The 19,494-nt window shown below is 52.2% G+C and overlaps 5 protein-coding genes across 5 annotated transcripts; 3 read left to right on the top strand and 2 right to left on the bottom strand.

Moving 5' to 3' along the window:
- Positions 1 to 155: 155 nt before the first annotated feature.
- Positions 156 to 2,112, bottom strand: B0T26DRAFT_769787 (uncharacterized protein; the record flags this gene model as incomplete). The annotated part of the gene is made up of 5 exons (XM_060446528.1): positions 156 to 288; positions 394 to 1,071; positions 1,149 to 1,270; positions 1,356 to 1,489; positions 1,686 to 2,112. 5 exons carry the CDS (start codon positions 2,110 to 2,112, stop codon positions 156 to 158), a joined length of 1,494 nt encoding a protein of 497 aa, XP_060297809.1.
- A 2,326-nt stretch (positions 2,113 to 4,438) lies between these two features.
- Positions 4,439 to 5,285, top strand: B0T26DRAFT_673656 (S-adenosyl-L-methionine-dependent methyltransferase; the record flags this gene model as incomplete). The annotated part of the gene is made up of 6 exons (XM_060439626.1): positions 4,439 to 4,456; positions 4,589 to 4,607; positions 4,672 to 4,797; positions 4,857 to 4,917; positions 4,973 to 5,066; positions 5,223 to 5,285. The coding sequence occupies 6 exons, from the start codon at positions 4,439 to 4,441 to the stop codon at positions 5,283 to 5,285; spliced, it is 381 nt and encodes a 126-aa protein (XP_060297808.1).
- A 4,088-nt stretch (positions 5,286 to 9,373) lies between these two features.
- On the top strand, positions 9,374 to 10,507 carry B0T26DRAFT_810854 (uncharacterized protein; the record flags this gene model as incomplete). The annotated part of the gene is made up of 3 exons (XM_060447277.1): positions 9,374 to 9,734; positions 9,794 to 9,834; positions 9,938 to 10,507. The coding sequence occupies 3 exons, from the start codon at positions 9,374 to 9,376 to the stop codon at positions 10,505 to 10,507; spliced, it is 972 nt and encodes a 323-aa protein (XP_060297807.1).
- Positions 10,508 to 10,672: 165 nt separating this feature from the next.
- On the bottom strand, positions 10,673 to 11,432 carry B0T26DRAFT_850133 (uncharacterized protein; the record flags this gene model as incomplete). Its single annotated transcript, XM_060447631.1, has 1 exon — positions 10,673 to 11,432. Exon 1 carries the CDS (start codon positions 11,366 to 11,368, stop codon positions 10,673 to 10,675), a length of 696 nt encoding a protein of 231 aa, XP_060297806.1. The 5' UTR covers positions 11,369 to 11,432.
- Positions 11,433 to 17,260: 5,828 nt separating this feature from the next.
- Positions 17,261 to 18,613, top strand: B0T26DRAFT_739265 (uncharacterized protein; the record flags this gene model as incomplete). Its single annotated transcript, XM_060443687.1, has 1 exon — positions 17,261 to 18,613. One exon carries the CDS (start codon positions 17,261 to 17,263, stop codon positions 18,611 to 18,613), a length of 1,353 nt encoding a protein of 450 aa, XP_060297805.1.
- Between the last annotated feature and the right edge of the window lie 881 nt (positions 18,614 to 19,494).

Genomic DNA, 19,494 nt, shown 5'->3' with positions numbered 1-19,494 from the left:
AGTGCGAAATCAGCCCCTGAGCGCTATGCCTCAACCCAAGATATTCCATACCAAGTCAACGGAGTAGCAGCCCCAACGTCAGCCCATCGTCGTCCCCTCTCCTAACCCCAAAGAGGAAAAAGTCGCCAAAGATTAGACGCCATCTATCGCCCCTTTTATTTGAGCCAAACCCACATGTTCGTCATCGTCACTGTGCCCCGGGATCGAGTGCCCCGGCAGTGCCAACTGGTCAGCAGCCCCGCGTTCTTGACCGGCTTGGCCAAGCCGCCTGTCAGGCTGTTGTCGAGGCTGTTAGTGAGGGTACTCAAGGGCCAGGAAGCATGGATAAATGGCTGCGCACCGTCTCGACACCCCAGGTAATCTTCCAGGAGCCACTGCCCGAGCTCGGCACACGGAGGATCAAAAATGTCGACCCAGGGCATCTGGCGAACATCTGCCATGATTTCAACCCACGACACCAACCTCGGCTGTTTCATCTCGCTGGCTATCATTTTCCTCGAGGTCGCGAGGTCTTCATCACTAGGTTCACCAATGCTGCAGAGAACGAGAAGCCAAAGACGGACGAGGCGTAGGCCGGGACTGTTCCAGACCTGTTCCGCATTGGACTCGCTCGATAGCGTCTTAAGCAACCTTGAGATACGTTCTTCAGCAGTTCCGGGATAGGAGCGGCACCGTCGCTTCACCCGTATGATCCAGAGCACGGCGCCGAGCCGAAGCGCTTCGGAAATAATATCGCAACGCGTTACTGGCTGGGATCTCGATGATTGATCCAGCAACTGGTGAGTGACTGGATTCATGAGGATGCCCATCCACTCTTCGTCGTCCCAGATGGCATTACCTTTGGTCGCCAGCTCGAATCGAACAAGTGCAGCGAGTGCATTCAGATCACCTATACAGGACAGGGCGCTCATGAATCGCGTATCCTGTCTGTTTTCGTCATTAATGACGCTGAGTAAGGGATCAGGCAGCGTTTCCAGACCCGAGCCACTGAATACGCTGGCGCTGGCCACGGGAGCGGATAATGGAAAAATCGGCTTGGTGTCGTGGAGCAATGCCGCAGTAACGTCAACCCTAAGGTGATTTTCTCAGTGCCTGTAACAAATCCCCAAAGATGGGATCGGCAGGTTATTGGTGTCGCCGAGCCATACCACAAAATCATGAGCATCAGGTCCCGGTTGGCTTCCAAGGTAGAAATGCCACCTCTTGCTGCAATCACCGCCCACATGCCCTTTACATGGATCATCGCCTGATCAAAGTCCAGACTAGTAAACTGGTCTCAGAAGTTTAGCTACATGGTTTTTTTGGGGGGGGTTTTTTTTTGCTTTAAGCGCCACGGCTCCCAAGGCAGAGCTTACATTGTAGCAAACCAGTGCCAACACCGCATGGAGTACACCATCAGATGTCGCGCTGCTTGCATCAGAGCTAGAAAGCCTGGACTCAACACACTGAATGGTTTCTAAAGAGCGTTCCAACGCGAGAGATCGCAGCTCTCTGGCGGATCTGCGGTACAGTGGGATGAGGACGTTGGGTGAGGAGAAGATTTGTCAGTAGTGATGAAGGAAAGCGGATTTTCTAAAGGCGGAGGGGAACCAGAAGGTGTTTGTCGAGCAAGCTGTGTCCCATTATGTTAGCGAGAGTGGTGACAGTTGAGGTTGATAGAGGACTTGGGTGTCATCATTAATTACTAGAGCCCATTGCGTTCCTTCCTGCGACCATGATCAAGGTGAACCCATAGGCTGAAATCGAGTCCTCTCCCCATTCCTTCTCGAAGATGGACAATGCATGTAAGACGGGCGGCGTCGTAGTAGATAGTGCAGGATATTGCGCAGCAGTCTCTCGTACAACCAAATCCTTCGCAGGAAGTTGCAAGGATTCAGCATCTCGACTGGTCGAATGTTCACCTTGGTCAGCACTGGTTTTTGCCAGGGACCATACGAAGGTGACGAATTGAGGTTCTTTCAATGGCTTTCTTCGGGACTTGCCAATGTCGACCATGAGATGGCGACGGACCTTAGAGTCGAGCGACTTGCTGCGAGTGCGACGTTGTGTTGTTGGATTTCCAGGATCGGTATGTAAGAAGAGGAGGCGTTTCTCCTTTGGAAACTCCGCCATCATTGGTTGTTGTCAAGACGTATTGTGATAGACAGGAAACCGATTATTTGTGACGTCGAATTGAAGGGCGTTCGCTGTCCGACTAGGTAAATTCCGTTTCTAGGCTGCTGGTAAAGGCCGTACAAGGAATTGGCCCAGGAAACAGTTTTCTGTGGTTGAAGGCCGGCCTTGCCGAGTGCCGAGATAATAATCAATGTCACGAGAGAAGGGGGAAAAAACCATGCCAGGAGACGAATCACAACTGTTCAGGATTATATTTCCATGACTACGTGAGATCTCTGCGTGTTTCTTAGGTGCCGCGACGGTACAAGTCGGCCCATTGGCGGCAGCCTATCCATATGATGGATCAGGGAAAACCAGTCGGGTCCCTATTGATCTCGCAATCACATACAATTGCGCGCGTGGTTGATTATACCTGGCACTGACGATACAAAGCTCAAAGCCCAACGTTAATAATAACTGAGCACCCCATTGCCACCATCCTTGTTGCTTACTGCTTGGTATCAACGTAGAGGCCGGGGTCGTAGGCATCGCGCACGCACAGCGCGCGGTCCGCGACTCTTCGTCCCAGCAGAGGGCTATTGAACGCTGTCGAGCTGACAGGATGACAGTCCCAGAGACAAGTTCTAGGCCATCATAGGGTGGCTGAGAGCGAAGCCGAGGAACTAGGGAGAGTAGCGAAGCGGTGGGCACCCGTGTGGCCGGCAGCGCATCATCGGACCGCGAGTGTTGAAAAGCTGCGCATTTCTCCATTCGGATCCCCGCGCAAGATTTTGTTCGGCCAGGCATCCACAGTGCGTCAGATATCCAACTGGTGGTCGAGAAGTTTCAGCCCTGCGATGGCGATATTCTAGTCAAGTTGTGGGTCGGTGAGGACAGAAAGCTGCGAACAACACCGCACCCGCCTTTTACAATTGCAGACCTGGAAAGCACCTCGGCCAAGTATCGGGGGTATGGGAGACAAACTAGAAGGAGTCGGCAGAAGCGCAACCCCTGCAGTTCCCGCACATGGCAAAGACTGCATAAATCCGAGCTGGTACGTGGGCGTCCCCTTTGCATCTCAGCTCTCGCGTCGGTGGTCATATACGACAACAGTTTTCCTCTGCCTGGCAAGATAACACTGCCGAATATGATCAAAACACAGTTTGGTCAACTCAGCGCCCTGATCATGACAGACCTTCAACGGAGTTTATCAACAGCTTTCAACAGCTCCTGTAGCACTCGGAGCCGAGAAACTGGGAGGTCCTTTTCATTACTCTTGCCGTTTTGGGTAATCTTGTTTCACACATGGAGCAAGATGACGCTCGGCATGCAAAAGAGGCAAATGCAGAGGTAGGATTCCGCGACTCTACAAAACCGCAGCTGTTCTCCGCTAACACATCCAGCAGGTTCCGTACATGGATCCCGAGGCGGTATAGCCGAGGCCAGTTTGAATGTGCCCTCTGCCCACTTTCACAAATACCAGGAGCGGCCGTTGGAGACATGTTCGCCTGGCGTGACGGAAATGTACATCACTATGTTCAAACAGGACGGCCCTGAGGTGGGCACTTCAAGGTGGTTGCAGTAGCTTGGGGAAGTGGGATGGGTGCCGCGGCCCACTTTCGCGCGAGCTAGTTTCTTGGAGCGGGATCCGTCATGTATTTCCCATTTCTATTGCAACAATTTTTACTCAAATATGTGGACAAGGGCATTGTCACTTTGCTTCTTTCGGAGACCCTGTCGGCGCCACGGAAGGGATCCGGGCTTGCTCCCCGATCCCCCCAATCCCCCCGGCCCCCAACCCCATGTGCAGGGGCAGCACAACATGGGCCCCTGTTCATCAACAGCCACACGATGAGCCGCTCCATTATTTAGGGGCGACACCTCCCATCCCGTTCACGGCGCTTTGCAATACGGAATCGCCTTCCCGGCCCCGAATGCTTGAATGAGTACTTGCTGTCTTTGAGGGATGCCTGGTACGCCTATCCAACGTCCGCGGCTATGTCGCAAGCGCCCACTGACCATCCGCAGTTTCCTCCCCTCTGGCCACAATTTCCAAGCTCACGGGCGGCCCGAAGGACGGGCAGCACGCCGTCACAGAGGAATCCATCGTACGTCGTTTACTCGTGCCCGCCACAGCATTTCACTAACTCAGCCCTCGTGCTTCAGGACGGCTGGGAGATGGTTACGGCGGACACACCGATGGAGGCCCCGGCTTGTCGGCAAGATCTTGGCCAGTTTGATTTGATGACCGTGGACAGCAACCCTTGAGATGGCGACTCGTCGTCAACTGCGTCGCTGAGTTCGGAGGCTGCTAGTTACAAGTTTGAGTGTGGCAGGAGATATCATGGTTATCATGACGGCAGTACGTTTTTGTGCTGCCTGCCCGCATTACCAATGCTGACGCGATTCGCAGAATACTGCTTTCCGAATGATGAGGTGAGGCATTTGACAAAAGAGTCCGCTCTCCTGTTTGCTGACCTGTGTCAGCTATTAGCAAGAGCAAGAGAGACTTGGTACGTTTTCATCCCCAGATAGTTGACATTTGTCGAAAAGCCACTTTATTCATCTCAAGAGTAGAATTGCAACATTACATGCTCTACGACGTTACCATGGAAGGCGAGCTCTTTCTGAGCCCTGGAGGCAAGCACGCGAAACGGGTCCTTGATATGGGGGCTGGCACCGGAACCTGGGCCATTGGGTATGGTAGGTCTCTCCACCGGCTATCCTTGCTTTCTCGCAAATCCAAGTAACAACCGTCACAGCGCACGCATATCCCGAGGCGGAGGTCATTGGCGTCGATCTCAGTCCCATTTTCCCCGAATGGTTTGTCCTGTCCTTATCCTGAGGAGGTTGATGCTATCGGCTGACCAGACCCTAGGATACCACGAAATGTTCAATTCGTGGTTGACGACCTCGAAGATGAGTGGAACTGGACAAAACGGTTCGACTTCATCGTGGCTCGATTTCTCTCTGTAATTTAAGTACATAGGTACATAGGGAAGCGGGGCTTAGCCTGACGCGGTTAGACCGCGTCTGCCCCACCAAAGGTCCACATTAAGGTCCTCGGCAGGGCAGTGCTCCCGAGCTTCCTCCCTCGATCATCAATTTACCTACCTTTTCACGAATAGCCTACCGCATTCCGTGATCTAGGTGACGATCACCCTTCAAATGGTAGCAGCGACTGCTCCTGAGTAGAGCCAAACCATTTTTTTCTAGCTTCCGCAACGTCTTTTCTTGTCCGGGGAGATTGTTGCAGAAGGCACCTTTTTGCGGCGGGGCGCTTGTCAAACCGTTGCGAAAAGCCTCACGGTCGGGGCGCTTGTCAAACCGATCGCGAGAACCAACCGATCCAATCTGGGGTGCTTGTCAATCCAGAAACAGATCAACCCATCAGCGAGGCGCTTGTCAAATCGCTGGTGGTTCTCCTCTTGTCACGAAATCAATTGGTCCAGTGGACTGTGGATCACATCCTGATTCCGAATCACTCTTTTGGTCACCGGGGCGCTTGACAAACCGGAGGCATCTCAACACCTGGATCCAGCGGCCGCCACGCTTGACAAAGCCGCCAGTTTTTCCAACCCTCCACAGTCGTCCTCTCACACCACGATCGATCTGGTCAATTGTTCATTGCTAAGGTGGTATGGTACAGGGTCCCCACGACTCTGACGATACCTACTGTACCGCAGCGGACCTAAGCACTGACTCCGAAGACATACCATACCGCCAAGCTCAACTCCTAGAAACCCTCGACGAACTCGAGGAGGAAATCTACCTTGAGAAAGCCGGTCCGTCTGGAATTCGACATCGACCATCATTTATTATGTCGGCGCCACCAGAAGGATCCCCTCCTGACCCAGATCTTAACCGGCTGTCCAGAACCTTGAGCTCGGAGCAATTGTCCGATGGCAGCATTGAGTACCGAATCGCCCGGCCTACCGAACTAAACAATGACAAGAAGTCAGTCCAGTGGCTGGCGCAGGAAGTTCGCAACAATGCCAACATGACCAAGCGCGAAGTCAGTGGCATTCACTCTACTATGCTGGTCATATGACCCTATCTTGGCGCTCCCTCGCTCAATCAGGCATCACCTACCTTCTTTCAAGCCAAACCTTCTTCTCCTATATTTCTCGTATACCTTACACCATTTCTGTTACAATCTGGACAACAAGTCCACGGAGCTAGGCCCGGCCTAGGATTGTGGGGGTCTGGACGGCAGGTAGGAGATGACAGGAGACAAGGAGTATCGTGCACAGATTGCGAAAGACAGACTTTCAACACACAACCAATGTATGCTTAACCAGATGCATTGATAGCTGCAGAACCGTTCTCCCAGAGAGCGTGCTGCCAGCTCCTATATAGAACTACGTACAACCAATCAGAGTCCTTTTCTTGCAGTGCTCAGTGATCCAGAGCGCTCAGTCTCTCAGGACGACTGAGCCCGCAATGGTAGCTGAGCACTTCCCCAATTGGCTGCACTTCCTGCTCAGTGGGTCTTTCCAGTCTTGGCGGCCAGATGCACTGAGCACCGCCTGATTGGCCGCACTGGCTCCCGCGTGGCTCGACCCACCTGCCCGTGCTGCCCAACCAGCGACCGGGCCCCAGCGCCTCCTGCAGACTCGAGCCAGGATCGTAACAGATACCGTATTTAACCTTAACGTTATATATAAGCGTAAACTACTCGCGAATAACCTTTGGATCTTCGTATTTGGCCCTCTGGTAGTCGTATTTACGCGTAAAACGCGTCCGAAGTTCTGGCTGGCGCTTGACGAAGTTGTGAGCCTACCGTACGCCAATAGGGGGCGCGTCGCGTTTGCGTAGCAATCGGTTGGCCATATCTTCCATATACGAAAGCCGGGGATAGAATGCGCGTGAATATAGCTCAATTATATATCGGATAATCGTTTTCTCTTCCAAATCCGTAAGTTTGCGCGAATTGGCTGGAGTATCGCGTCGTGTAGGTTTGCCGTCGAGTCGGTTTCGAAGGGTATTCTTATTAACATCGTAGATCTTTGCTGCGGCTCGGATATTAAGTTTTGGGTCTATTTGAAGGGCTCCGAGGGCCAAGCTTATCCTGGCTTCGTACGAAGCTGTTGCTATTGTTGGTTGTAGAGGAATTTGGTATTTTGTATAAAGGATGCGCGTCGTGTCGGAATTGGCTAACTCGCTTGTCTGGCTAACTCGCTTTTCACGTACGTTATAATATTAATAAATTTCAAATTGCATTATTTCTCGAAACTCCGAACATGCACCTGATTAGCTTACAACTGTGGTACATATTACAAACCACTCGACTGTTAGGGTCGTCTGTCTGTAAGGGAGCACGGGCTCCACAGGATGCTGGGGTTGGTAATTATGAAGATAGAACAAAGGGCAAGCTCCTATCGCACGGGTAATACAGTCAAATCGGAATGCCACTCAAAGTGTATGAGTGCAGTGAATGTGTATTGCTTGCTTGAAGAACCAAGCAAGAACTCTCTAAGACCGTGGCTACGGTCATCGTATTTATCTAATTCATGTAACTAATCAGAGTTCTCTCTTTGCGCTCCGTGGGCCCCGGGTGCTCTTCTCACAGAGCACGGAAACAGGCTCCGGTTAGTTGATTAGTACGGACTCGGTCAAATCCACCGGCTCGGTAATCCGTACCTGCAAAGCAAGTTACACGGGCTGTCAACCGAAGCCGAAGGAGGCCGCTTATAAACTAAGCCGGGCGGGAGGGTGTTCATAGGAGATGTTACCTCAAGCATGTTTGGTCAGTGACAGAGTCATGTTGGGGGATATATTCACCTTTTTGGCTCCAAGACGATTAACTCCACCTTTTCCAGTCCAACACAATAAAAGCGTCAAACACTGTGTTTCTTTAAGATGACCGTCTTAGCGAATCAATCGATTTCGGCCCAAAAAAGCCTTGCCCGGGCCGGCCATTCTTTCAATCTTTGCAAAATAGATCGCACGGCTATGATAGAGGCCAAATGGCTCAAATTGAGCATACTTAGTTTATTGTAGATCAGCGGCTTCCTTTCTCAACGCCCGCGGTTTTCAAGTGATTTAAAGTGAGCTTTCTTCCTTCTATTCTAGCTTTATACGTAGATAAAAACTCTTCCGGCATCGCACCCGCGCCCGTAGAATATGTAGATAATGAACTCGTGCATTAGTGCCCTTTATATGTCCTAAGCGCAAACTGTGATCTTGCATAGCAGTGGTAAAGTTCGTGAGCCTGCCGGTATGAGTCTATCGATGCCGTTTAATTATCTGATTTTTTACTATACTGCGGTAAATGCTTATGTTAGCCTTTCATTTATATATATAATGACGGGTATAAGCTATCTGGCTTTGTAAATAAATCTACGTATTGAAGTCTCTCCTTAGAGGAAGTCTTATTGAAGTAGACGAAAGGAATATAATCGACTCGTTCACTCAATGCAGCTCCCCGTAGCTTATAATCGGGACTCTTATTGTAACCAGTAGGTCGTGTGCTCGAGTCGTGACCATTCCTCTCGTCTTTCAAGTTATGAATAACTAAAACCTCTTTCCTTTCTTAGGCACCTGTCGCCATGAGACTAAGAGAGAAAGGAGGGTTCCTTGTGCCAGGAAACTCCCTTCCAACATCATGTTCTTGGCGCAGCGGAGTGTTTTTCTACTTGTATTTTGGCTCCAACAGAGTGTTGTGGCTCAAGCAGTACGAGTACGGAGTTCGGCTGCAATAGAATATGCTTTGTTTACCGTGTTTTATTCATGCCATGTTGGACTACTATAATTATGTTGATGGGAAACCGACTAATAACTCCTTGAGCAATGATTTGTTTGCGCCGGGTGATGTTGTATTTTTGATATGCTTACGGTACTCCATTATAAGGCCCCCCTTCCTAGCATGGTCACAACTTGGAATGGTTAGAAAGGGTTGGGATTATTTGTATGGGCGAACCAAACTAGCCCACAGAAGAAGGCGATTCGGTCCGCCCAGGCAGCGAAAACAGACGCTCGTGATGAACCCTGCCTTTGACACAGTGCGTAATTCAGCACATGTTGTCGCACAGTACTGCGCGCAAGGGCGTCACTTCAAATCAGGCAGGCGCATTGTCAGAAACTCGTTTCTCGCACGGCCCAGGTCAGCGGTGGCAGCAGCATAAATAGGGGAAGCCCTTCGCTCGACTTGAGAAGGCGGGATGGCAGTCACAGTCACAGCAACATCTCTTCCCACTCCAGTATCCACCACAAGACCGGACAGTCTTTGATTTTCCCACCGAACCTGCTCCAGCAACACACGCACAGAACACACAGCATGGCTTCAGAGAACAAGAATTATGACGTCGAGGGCGAGATCGCCGTCTTCTTCTCCAAGACGTCGGTGCGCCGCGAGACGTGCGACGCATTGGCCAGGGAGCTCGTCGGCAGCGACCAGGTCGTCCCCGTCCCGGTGCAAGGGGGTGTCTGCTCGTATACGGTCTACGCCGGAGAGGGCCTCGGCCAGGTCGTCCAGTTCCGCCTCAAGTCTCGCGAGGTCAAGACCGAGACCGTCCGTCTCGCGCGACAGGTCTTCGGCGCCTTCGTGCCCGACGTGTCGTTCAGGCAGGCGCTCGGCGACGACGAGTCAACGGCGACTGGCAAAGAGCCGCTGCTCGTCTATGTCATGCCGCGCGTCCGTGGACTGACCCACATGGAATTCATACTGGCCCACGGCTTTCCGGAAAACTCGCCCGAGAACAAGGCCTGGCGCATGAATCTGGTCTAGGATGCCGCAAGGTCTGCCCGTCGGTTTCTTTTTCTTCTTCTGATCGCTGTGTGAGCTACGCTGATTCGACTTGTTTGCTGCAGGTTCTTTGCTCTTGCGTGGAAGGCGCCGCAGGAGGTGGACCAGTCCTACCGCGACCGCACGGCTGAGACGTTTGAGACGGATCTGCAGGCCTTGCTCGTCAGCCTGCCCGACCGGTTTCACTCGGTAATCCGCAACACGCTGGCGTCCCTGCCCAGCATCTTGTCCCTCCCCATGGTCCTCCTAGACATGGATTTTGGCGGATGCAAAATCATGGTGGAGGAAGAGTCGTGCCATTTGGTTGGCGTCGTTGATTGGGCCGAGGCGGAGATTGGCCCGTTTGGTACAAACCTCGAAATGGTGCAAAGTCTGATGAGCAAACTGCACTTGAAGAACGGCTGGATCAGGTACGAGGACTACGATGACCTGACGCGCTCGTTCTGGGAAACATTGGGCGACGAGATTGGCGGACTAAGCGACGACACCAGCAAGGCTATCAAGGCGGCCAGGGTCTTGGGGCTGCTACGATCTCGGGGCTTCACCAACAGGCTCGCAAACATGCCGAAGCCGGTACCGATCAAGGACGATGACAGCGGGAGGTACAACGTGATGATTCTTGACGGGCTGCTCTTGAACCCAGCTACCCGATTTGAGGGGCCGTGAATGACTGACTAGCTAGACTAGACTAAGATAGGAGAGAAATAGAGACTGAAGGTCTCCCAAGATAGAAAAGAAATAGAGACCAAATGTCTCCCAAGATAGAAGAGAAATAGAGATTGAAGGTCTCGCATACGAAACGTTCGCACTGGGGTTGCAAATAGGCAGTAGTTATATGACACCAGCCCCGACAAGAGCAGCCTTGAGTTCGTCCACGTTCTCTAGCTTGGGATGAGGCTTGCCTGCATTGAAGACCTTGTGGTTTCCTTTCACCATGGCCGTATGCGTCTCGTTTGCTTGGCAGACGCGGGGCTGTCCGTTGACCGACTCAAACGTCCAGCCGGTGACACGGGCCGGGCGACAGTTCTTGACAAGAGACGTGTCCAGCATGACGGTGCCACTTCGTTCGTCGAGGATGAGCTCGGACATGCTGCGGTTGCTGCAGCCTTTGTGCCCTAGGACTTGGAGGCCAATGAGCCCGGTAAGGTTGTTGGCTACGATGTAGCCGGAGAATTCCGCAAGGAAGTTCTCGTCGACGGCGGTGAGGTCGGGGGGGGGCCCGTCCTGGAACTCGTAAGCGCGGAAGCCGCTGTCGGTGAGGACGAAGATGTGCCCGTGGATGGAGGAGCCTTCGAGCTTGTTGGAGTCTGTGGGCTTGGCCCAGCGCACGTCAGGGTTCCGGAAGTTGGTCCCGACCATGACGGTGCCTTCGGCGATTTGGAAATGGCCATGGATGAGGTGGACGCCGAAAACGTTCTCGGCGTTGTGGCGGACGAACAGGGCTGCAAGGTTCTGGGTGTGCGTGTCGTCAACATAAGGCTGGTCTGCATCATCCTTGAGGCTGTTGTACCTGGGTGGGGAAAACATGTTAGCTAGGCAGGCCGTTAAGTTTACTAATTATGGATGACTTGGGGGTGGACTTACAGCGCCCGACTTTCTTGGAAGTCGTGAGTGTTCAGAGCCTGGTCGAAGGCTGGAAGCCTGGGAAAGGTGGCTACTAGAGCTGCCATTGTGCTTGAGGAGATTCACAAGAATCGACTTTCTTGGGGCTTTTGGGAGACTTTTCCAGCTCAGGACGAGGAGGAGAAGAGAGTTGATTGAATGGTCTTTTGCTGTCTGCGGTGAACTTGTTTCGTGATGGAAGATGAAGGCGTGCTGTTGATGTGTGATAAATGAGGTGCTTGAGGTGTGATGATGGAAGAGTTAAAGGAAGGGGAGTCCTTTGAATTTATACTTATCAATATCGACGGCGAGGCAGACTCAAGGTCGGTGTAATTGTCACGGCCCGCAACGGCCGTAGCACACTATAACCCACTACAGGTTGCAAGTCGTCGACTTGCAATTCTGGCATCCTTTTGGGGGTTCTAGCGCAGTGGTAGTGGGTGCTGTGAGCTGGCGCCGTCACAGTAATACTTCATGGTGGCCCTCGTAAATGGCCTCGGGTTGATCATCATGACCGTGAGTCATCGGTAGTGTTGCAAGCCAGCCAATGCTGATTGTGCCAGGAGGGGATAATTCGACTTCACCGTCAACTACTGATCATGAGTTATATGGTCATGGCCATGGCTATGGGTGTGGCGAGGAAGTGAGGTTGAACTCACGACCGTCACCGAGGTTGAACTGACGTCGACGACCAGCATGTAGCCCATCACCGGCGTTACCTGGCCATGGCCATGGGTGTGGCGTGGAAGTCAGGTTGAACACACGGCCGTCACCCAGGTTGAACTGACGTCAACGACCAGTATGTACCCCATTGCTGGCGCTAATGAGTTAGTGATTTGCTGTAATCCCCCCAATGTCGGCGTTTGTTGGGGGGAGGGCTGCGGACTCGCAGTGTACATTGTACAGGCAAGGTTCAGTTTTATGGCTTTCACGAATACCAGACCCTCCCGGCCGGAGGCTGGTGCCGAGGCCGTCTGTTTTTTGGCGTATCTCTCTTGCGGCGTGGAACTCTTAACACTGTCTTGGAACCGGGCCAACTGGCTCGCCACCTGGAAATTCGAGCCTAAACTAAACTTGCAGCAGTTCCCATAACAATAGTCCCTCAAGTACTCCGCAGATGCAATTGACCAAGGAGTGAGTGGCTGGGGATGTGCCGTAGATAAAGGCCAACTTCGCACTGTATAAGTTAGGTGGGGGAGTAAGCGAACGCCACTGATCCAGAACATTGTAGATAAGCGAGGAACACAACCAACCCTCTTATATAAAAAGCCCATAACTCAACCAATTCTTTTCCAATTCTCTTCATCTTCAATTCGTTTTATTCTTCTCTTGACAATGGTTTCATATACAGAAGAAGACCTCCGCAAGGCTTGCGAGGAAGCCGTCAGAACACATCGATTACGCAAAGTCGCGCGAAAATGGAACGTTCCACCCTCCACCCTTTATGGCCGTCTACATGGCTCCCTACCTCGAAATGTTGCTCATCAAGATGAGCAAAGGCTTACACAGACCCAAGAGGATCGTTTAGTCGAATGGATTCTTCTTCAACAAGATTTAGGATTGCCCCCTACACATGCACAGATCAGGGAGCTTGCACGCCGTATTCTAGCTGAAAGGGGGGACTCCTTACCACTTGGAAAGGGGTGGTGCCGTGCCTTTCTTAACCGCAATCGAATTTTGAAGACTCAGAGGGCCAAGAGAGTCGATTCGGTCCGCGTCAACTGCGCTACAGAGTCAACAATTCGACCTTGGTTCAACCATTTCCAAACACCAGCTATCAAGGCGATTAAGCCAGAGAATCGCTGGAACAAGGACGAATCTGGTATTATGGAAGGCAGAGGAACCAACGGCCTTGTCATTGGAAGCCGTGCCTTTAAGGCGCTTCAAAAAAAACAGCCTGGAACCCGCACTTGGACCACTTTTGTCGAATGCATCTCAGCAGCTGGCCGTTGCCTTCCTCCTTTGGTCATTTTTAAGGGGAAAAGCGTTCAACAACAATGGTTTCCTTTGGATATGAAGCCATTTCAGGATTGGTTCTTTACAGCAACTGAGAAAGGATGGACTACCGATGAGACAAGCCTCAAATGGTTAAAAAATGTGTTCATTCCTCTCACCAAGCCAGCAAACTCCTCTGAGAAACGACTCCTTATTATTGATGGCCATGGCAGCCACACAACTGCCGATTAAATGTGGGAGGCATTCACAAACAATATTCACATTATTTATCTGCCTCCCCATACTTCCCATGTCCTCCAACCCCTAGATTTGGCCATATTTGGCCCCCTAAAACGACTTTATCGCAGACGGCTTGAGGACCTTCTTGCTAACGCCTTTGACGACTCTTCTGTAGCCGGAAAACGTGCGTTTCTGGAATGCTACCAGATTTCACGCACAGAGGCAATTACTAAGAGTAATGCTAAGTCAGGATGGAAGGCATCAGGCCTTTGGCCCTTGAATGTCAACAAACCGCTAAGAAGCCCACTCCTCCTCAAGAATTCTAATACTTCACGCCCCTTAAGAACTACTATAGTTACCCCAGAGGTTCGCACACTCCGTATGCCAATCCTGGAGGATTATGGAGACGATCGGGTGCAGTGGAGGACTCCTAGAAAGGCACGTGATTACGTTGAGCAGGCAAAGAAGTTCGCACGCATCATCAAAGCAATGCCAGCGGATAAGCTCTTCCTCAGAAAGATTGGTAAGGCTTTGGATGAACAGGCCTTTGAACTGGCTATTAGGAAGCGAAAGATTGAAGGTCTAGAACACACTCTCGAATCAATAAGAGCCAGAAAGAAGAAGAAGGTTGAAGAAGATCCAAATACCACCTTTGCGAATATTCAGACTATTCGTGAGGCCCAGAGAGCTGTAGGGCGTGCAGCAGAGGTTTTAGAAGATGCGGAAGAAGCGGATGATTCAGAGGATATCAAAGATTGTATTGAAGTTTTGTAAATAAAAAGATCACCCTTTCTTTTGTTGGAGGGTTAGTTGGGACTCCTGCTTATACAGAATGTTCTAAATCAGTAGTGTTCGCTTACCCCCCCACCTAACTTACTACTCACCTCTGAAGCGCCGGGCTGATTTCGTCTTCACTGGGTCCGTGCAACCACGTACATGGGTTAGGAGCGTATACATGGATGCCTGTTGGTTTGTTATATTCTCATTGCATATGCACCTCATCGCTGCCATGTAACACGCCCAATACGCGCCTGACAACTTGCTGTCAGCTTACCCATTGCACACGCAAGGGGGGCCACAAAGTTAGAGAACAGTAATTGAGTAGTCAACGTATCAAAGAAAAATACTCCGTACAGCCTCGTACGTAGGACCAGAAGATTTAGATCATTAAAAATGAAGATTTCTTCAAAAAGAAAAAAGAATAGGCTTTGGCGGGGGGGACCCCGTCAGATTACAGAGGGAGGACCAACTACCTCATACAAGGCGGTTAGAGAAGAAATGAAGAAAGAAGAGGATAACTAGACAATGATATGTTACGGCGATAAGCCCTTAGTTGTTTGTAAATAACGCCCCTTTTCCCTCGGTCACCTATTCCGTCGTGTACAGACTCATTCACAACTAATTACAAACTCAAAGGGCTGGACTAGAGAGAAGGGCGTGTGCCCACAGATACATACTATTATTATTTCGCACCCATCCTACTGCACAACTTACATTCCGCCGCCGATTGGTTCATTTGCATTGATTCATGTCATCTCCGCAGGACTTGATGGATATAGGACTGCGGAACGATTTGACTTGATCTATGACCGTGGCTTCCGGTTATTGTTTCAAGTTTGGTCTTGTTGAGCTACCCATGCAATTTCTGAACGGGGTGGCCAGCAAATGTGGTAATTAGTTGTTTATCGCAGTGAAACGGAGGTTTCAACACCTTCTATTTCCATTTTAAGAGCCTGGACAGAATGGTTGTTGGTGGGGATATGTTAGTTAAGCCTGTTCTAGGGTCGTAACGCTTGGGGAGGGGATATGCTACTGAATGGGACTGCCCTGGTAGCAGAGTTGTCTGAGTTTTGAGCCTGCTATCGAGGGAGAGTTCGGTTCGTACGCTCTTTGGTTTCAAGTGACTTCGATAATTATTGTTATGAAGAAAACGGATATACTTGCTCATAGGGCTGCGGATGCGGGCGTATTGTTCGTCCTGCTCTGGCGGAGTTATGTAAATTACTATGGCCAAGTATTTTATAGGTAGGAAGCGTGGTACAATCTAGACAACGAGGTCCACGGAGCTAGGCCCGGCCTAGGATTGTGGGTTCTGGGACGACGTGGAGGAGGTGCTAGAAGGTAAGGAGTATCGTGCACAGATTGCGAAAGGTAGACTTTCAACACATGTCACGAATTCCTGTGGATTCCCTGTGGTTATGCACAAAGGTGGGGCAAGCACTTTTTGGCGCGGGCCAATCAGGAGCGTTCCAGGGTTCCGAGCTCTGGAGCTCGGGCACGCGGGACAGTTCCGGTCGGGCGGTGACCCGGACGCGGGACCACGGGACAACGGAACCACTGTTATTGGTTACGTAGATAGATATATACGACGACCGTGTCCACGGTCTTAGATAGTTCTTGCTTGGTTCTTCAAGCAAGCAATACACATTCACTGCACTCATATACTTTGAGTGGCATTCCGATTTGACTGTATTACCCGTGCGATAGGAGCTTGCCCTTTGTTCTATCTTCATAATTACCAACCCCAGCATCCTGTGGAGCCCGTGCTCCCTTACAGACAGACGACCCTAACAGTCGAGTGGTTTGTAATAGGAAGAGATTTATCTAGTTCGAAGGGAGACGTCGTCGCAATGGTGCGGAGGGAGGCTCCAAATTTTCCCTTTATCCATGACGAGAAATTCAACCGTGGTCACACACAGGGCGCACCAATTTACCCACCAATTGACCAATGATCTCGGCAATTCCTCCAAAAAGGCTAGTCTCTGTCGGCATGGATAGTCAAAGCAACTAGTCTAAATGATGCAGAACAGGAGTGACGTGCCTACTTACCCAAATACACGGTTGATGGCTCTAATCGAGATCATACTGGGTTATAAGCCAGCATGGCATGCGTAACTTTCTTGCTACATCGCCTTTATAAGCTACGAATAACAAGTGTATAGAAAGACTGTTTTTCTAGCTTTGCTAGAATTAAAGCCAAAGACTAATCAAGTTCACATATATATTAGAATATTACTCGTTCCTCAAGCCCACTATAGATCCAAGGTGCCGATGAACTCCTTTGAAAGTTGTACCTGTGCCTATTATCATCACGGCGAGGCACTAGAATGAGATAAAGCCTGAAGGGCTAGCCGCCTGACTCAGTTTTATAAGATTTCAAGATAGAAAAGTGGAGGGAAAGCCCTGCAAGGCTTTTGGCCGGTTACATGCACGGCCAGATCAGTGATCCGGTATGGCGAGACCGAGAGCCAACACGACCCCGTATTCGGTCCAACCACCGTCTCCGTTCGCTGTCAACGCAACGTTCAGAACCAAACGCCACGGACATATCCCCGCTATTTGAATCCTTTTGGCACCACCAATGTCGTACCCGGATGGCATGGCCGGGTATTTGGACCGGCGCGGTCGCCCCACTGGTTTGACATGGATTTACCCGACCGGAAGCGAAAGGCTTGGAAGGCATTCTAGATATTGCAACAACACATAAATGTAGAAACCAACACCAACTGCCCCAACGAGGGTGGGACCCTTTTTCGTAACGTCACTGCTCTCTTAAAAAGGGCACACACATCCCGTCATCCATATACTCAACCTTGCACGCAGACTCGACCAACGCAGACCGACCCGTACCTGCCAAACAACATGCGCGTATCCACCGCGTTCTCCATTCTTGCCGCCACGGCGGCAGCCGACGTGGTAATCATCCCCGGCGGTGACCCGAAACCCTACCGCGGCGACGCAGCCGTCACCTCCGAAGACGCCTTCTTCCGGCGGTCCGCCCCCAACGAATTCTTCAACTCGTCCGCCAAACTGATCATGAGCTCGCACTCGGCCGTCCTCACCAAAGGCCGGAGCACCAACCTGACAAGCGCCGACGGCCTCCAGCCCTCGGGCGACTCCTTCCTGCGCGGCGCGATCCAAGCCTGGGGCGAGCACCTGCACCTGGTCCTCCGGCCCGACGAAGTCTGGTTCACCATCCTGGTGCAGCTCAACTTCTACATGGCCGCGCACGCGGAAGAGGTCCGCTCGCTCTTCGTCTCAACCCCGCCCGGGACCCAGCAAGAAATTTACATCCAGGACATGACCCTCTACCGCGTCCTGATCCGGTTCCAGGACGAGATCCAAAAACGCATCAAGACGCCCTGGCTCCGCGACTGGATCGCCCCGGGCTTCTCCACCACGACCCAGTCCGACGCCATGACGGCCAACATCCTCATGATGGGCCTCACCAAGGCCTACTTCAAGTACACGGGCAAGGTCGTCTGCGGGCTGCCGTCCGTCACCCTCCTCGGCACGGCCGCCGACTGGGACGCGCTGCTGGCCAAGCTCGACCGGCTCCCCGCCTTCGGCACCGAGCCGGCCCAGTACGCGGCCCGCCTGCGGCCGGTCCTGTCCCGGTTCGCGCAGAGCTTCCGTAGCCCCGACGCCGAGTCGACGAGGCGATTCTGGAACCAGATGGTGGTCGGCAGGCGCGGCCAGATCTGCGGCGACCCGCCCGTGTTGGTGTCGGGCTGGATCACCGGGTTCTGGTTCTGGAACGAGCGCGGCGGGGCGTATGCGCGCGTGAGTAATACTTCTTCGGCGAGGGGGAGTTTGCTGACGCTCGACGGCGTGGCGTACCCGACGCTGGACGTTATGGACGCGCCGATCGGGTATGCGCGCACGCCGCTGCTGCTGCTGGATTGGGACGGCGTGGCCGAGTTTCCGGCGTTTGTTGCCGCGGGGCCGATCGGGAAGCAGATTACCGAGGGCCCGCCAGCGGGGCATCGTGAGGCGGTGCTGAGGGCGGGCGGGAATGGGAGTCTGGTTGGGGGGGATGATGAGAAGAAGGGACATGCCACGCTCCGGCCGCTCAGTGGGTGGATGGTGTATGGGCCGCTGGAGCATAACAAAACGAATTCGGCGTGGGTGGTTGAGGACGAGCTGGCAATTGTGCAGGCGAGCGCGGTGAGGTATTTTAGTGAGGAGGTGTGCGGCGCGTCGAGGGTGTTTTGATGTGTGTTGGTTTCGGGGGGGTGGATCACATGGTTTGTTCGGGTGAAGGTGATATGGACTGCCCGGCTCTGGAAAAAGCGGTTTGGCCGGGTATATTGTCATGGGAGAGCGAGTGGAGATTCGAGTCCTTTCTTTCTTTTTCTCTTTCTTTTTTTTTCCCAAGAAAGAAAAAAAGGCTCCTTGATCTACACATGCCTGCCAACTATAGCGTTGGCGACCAAGGTGAAGCGGCCGAAGTAATTCGGAGCGACTGTCGCTGCTTGCCGTGGTGGGGTTGTTATTATTGAGCGACCGGGAAAGTGTAGTAAATCACGATGCGGGCAGTAACAGTGGCCCTGCGGACCAGGGAAAGATGAGAGCAAAGAGTTGTTGTATTGCAAAGGGCGGTGCACCAATTTAACTAGCTACCAATATCTCCAGGCGGCTCCTTCCTTGGCCACAAACGCCACGGAAAGATCAAGTTGCCACATTGACGGGCTTGCTACACGTCTAGGCCCAGCTCAGTAAATCGGTCAGAATGCGTACAAATCTAGGTAGGTGTTGAGATTGCTTGGTGCAAGGCCAAGGCTGTGGCTGGGAGGGTTGACTATGGCTTGCAAGCCTTGCACGTGAGCCCCCGCAGGAGGCCCCATGAGCGTAAGAGTGTGGCGGAAGGCGCGCTTGCTTTCTGTAAAGAACCTTATTTTTTATGATTGCTCGCGAGCGTCTGACAAGCTTGGCTTCGGCTCTGCCGTGGGATGTCGGATTCTCCCCTTGTTACGCCGAGAGAGGCGTGTCGAAGACGTGGAGGCCCCACGCAGGGCCTTTCGGCTTAGGCTGGCTGGTTATTATCTGTATTGCCTTTCGGTTGCGCTTGGCTTTTTTTTGACGCCATACCCGGC

Source organism: Lasiosphaeria miniovina (assembly GCF_030549165.1).
Source record: "Lasiosphaeria miniovina strain SMH2392-1A chromosome Unknown B0T26scaffold_3, whole genome shotgun sequence".
In the NCBI taxonomy this organism is placed as follows: Eukaryota; Fungi; Ascomycota; class Sordariomycetes; order Sordariales; family Lasiosphaeriaceae; genus Lasiosphaeria; species Lasiosphaeria miniovina.
This window is presented reverse-complemented; position numbering and strand designations above follow the sequence as displayed.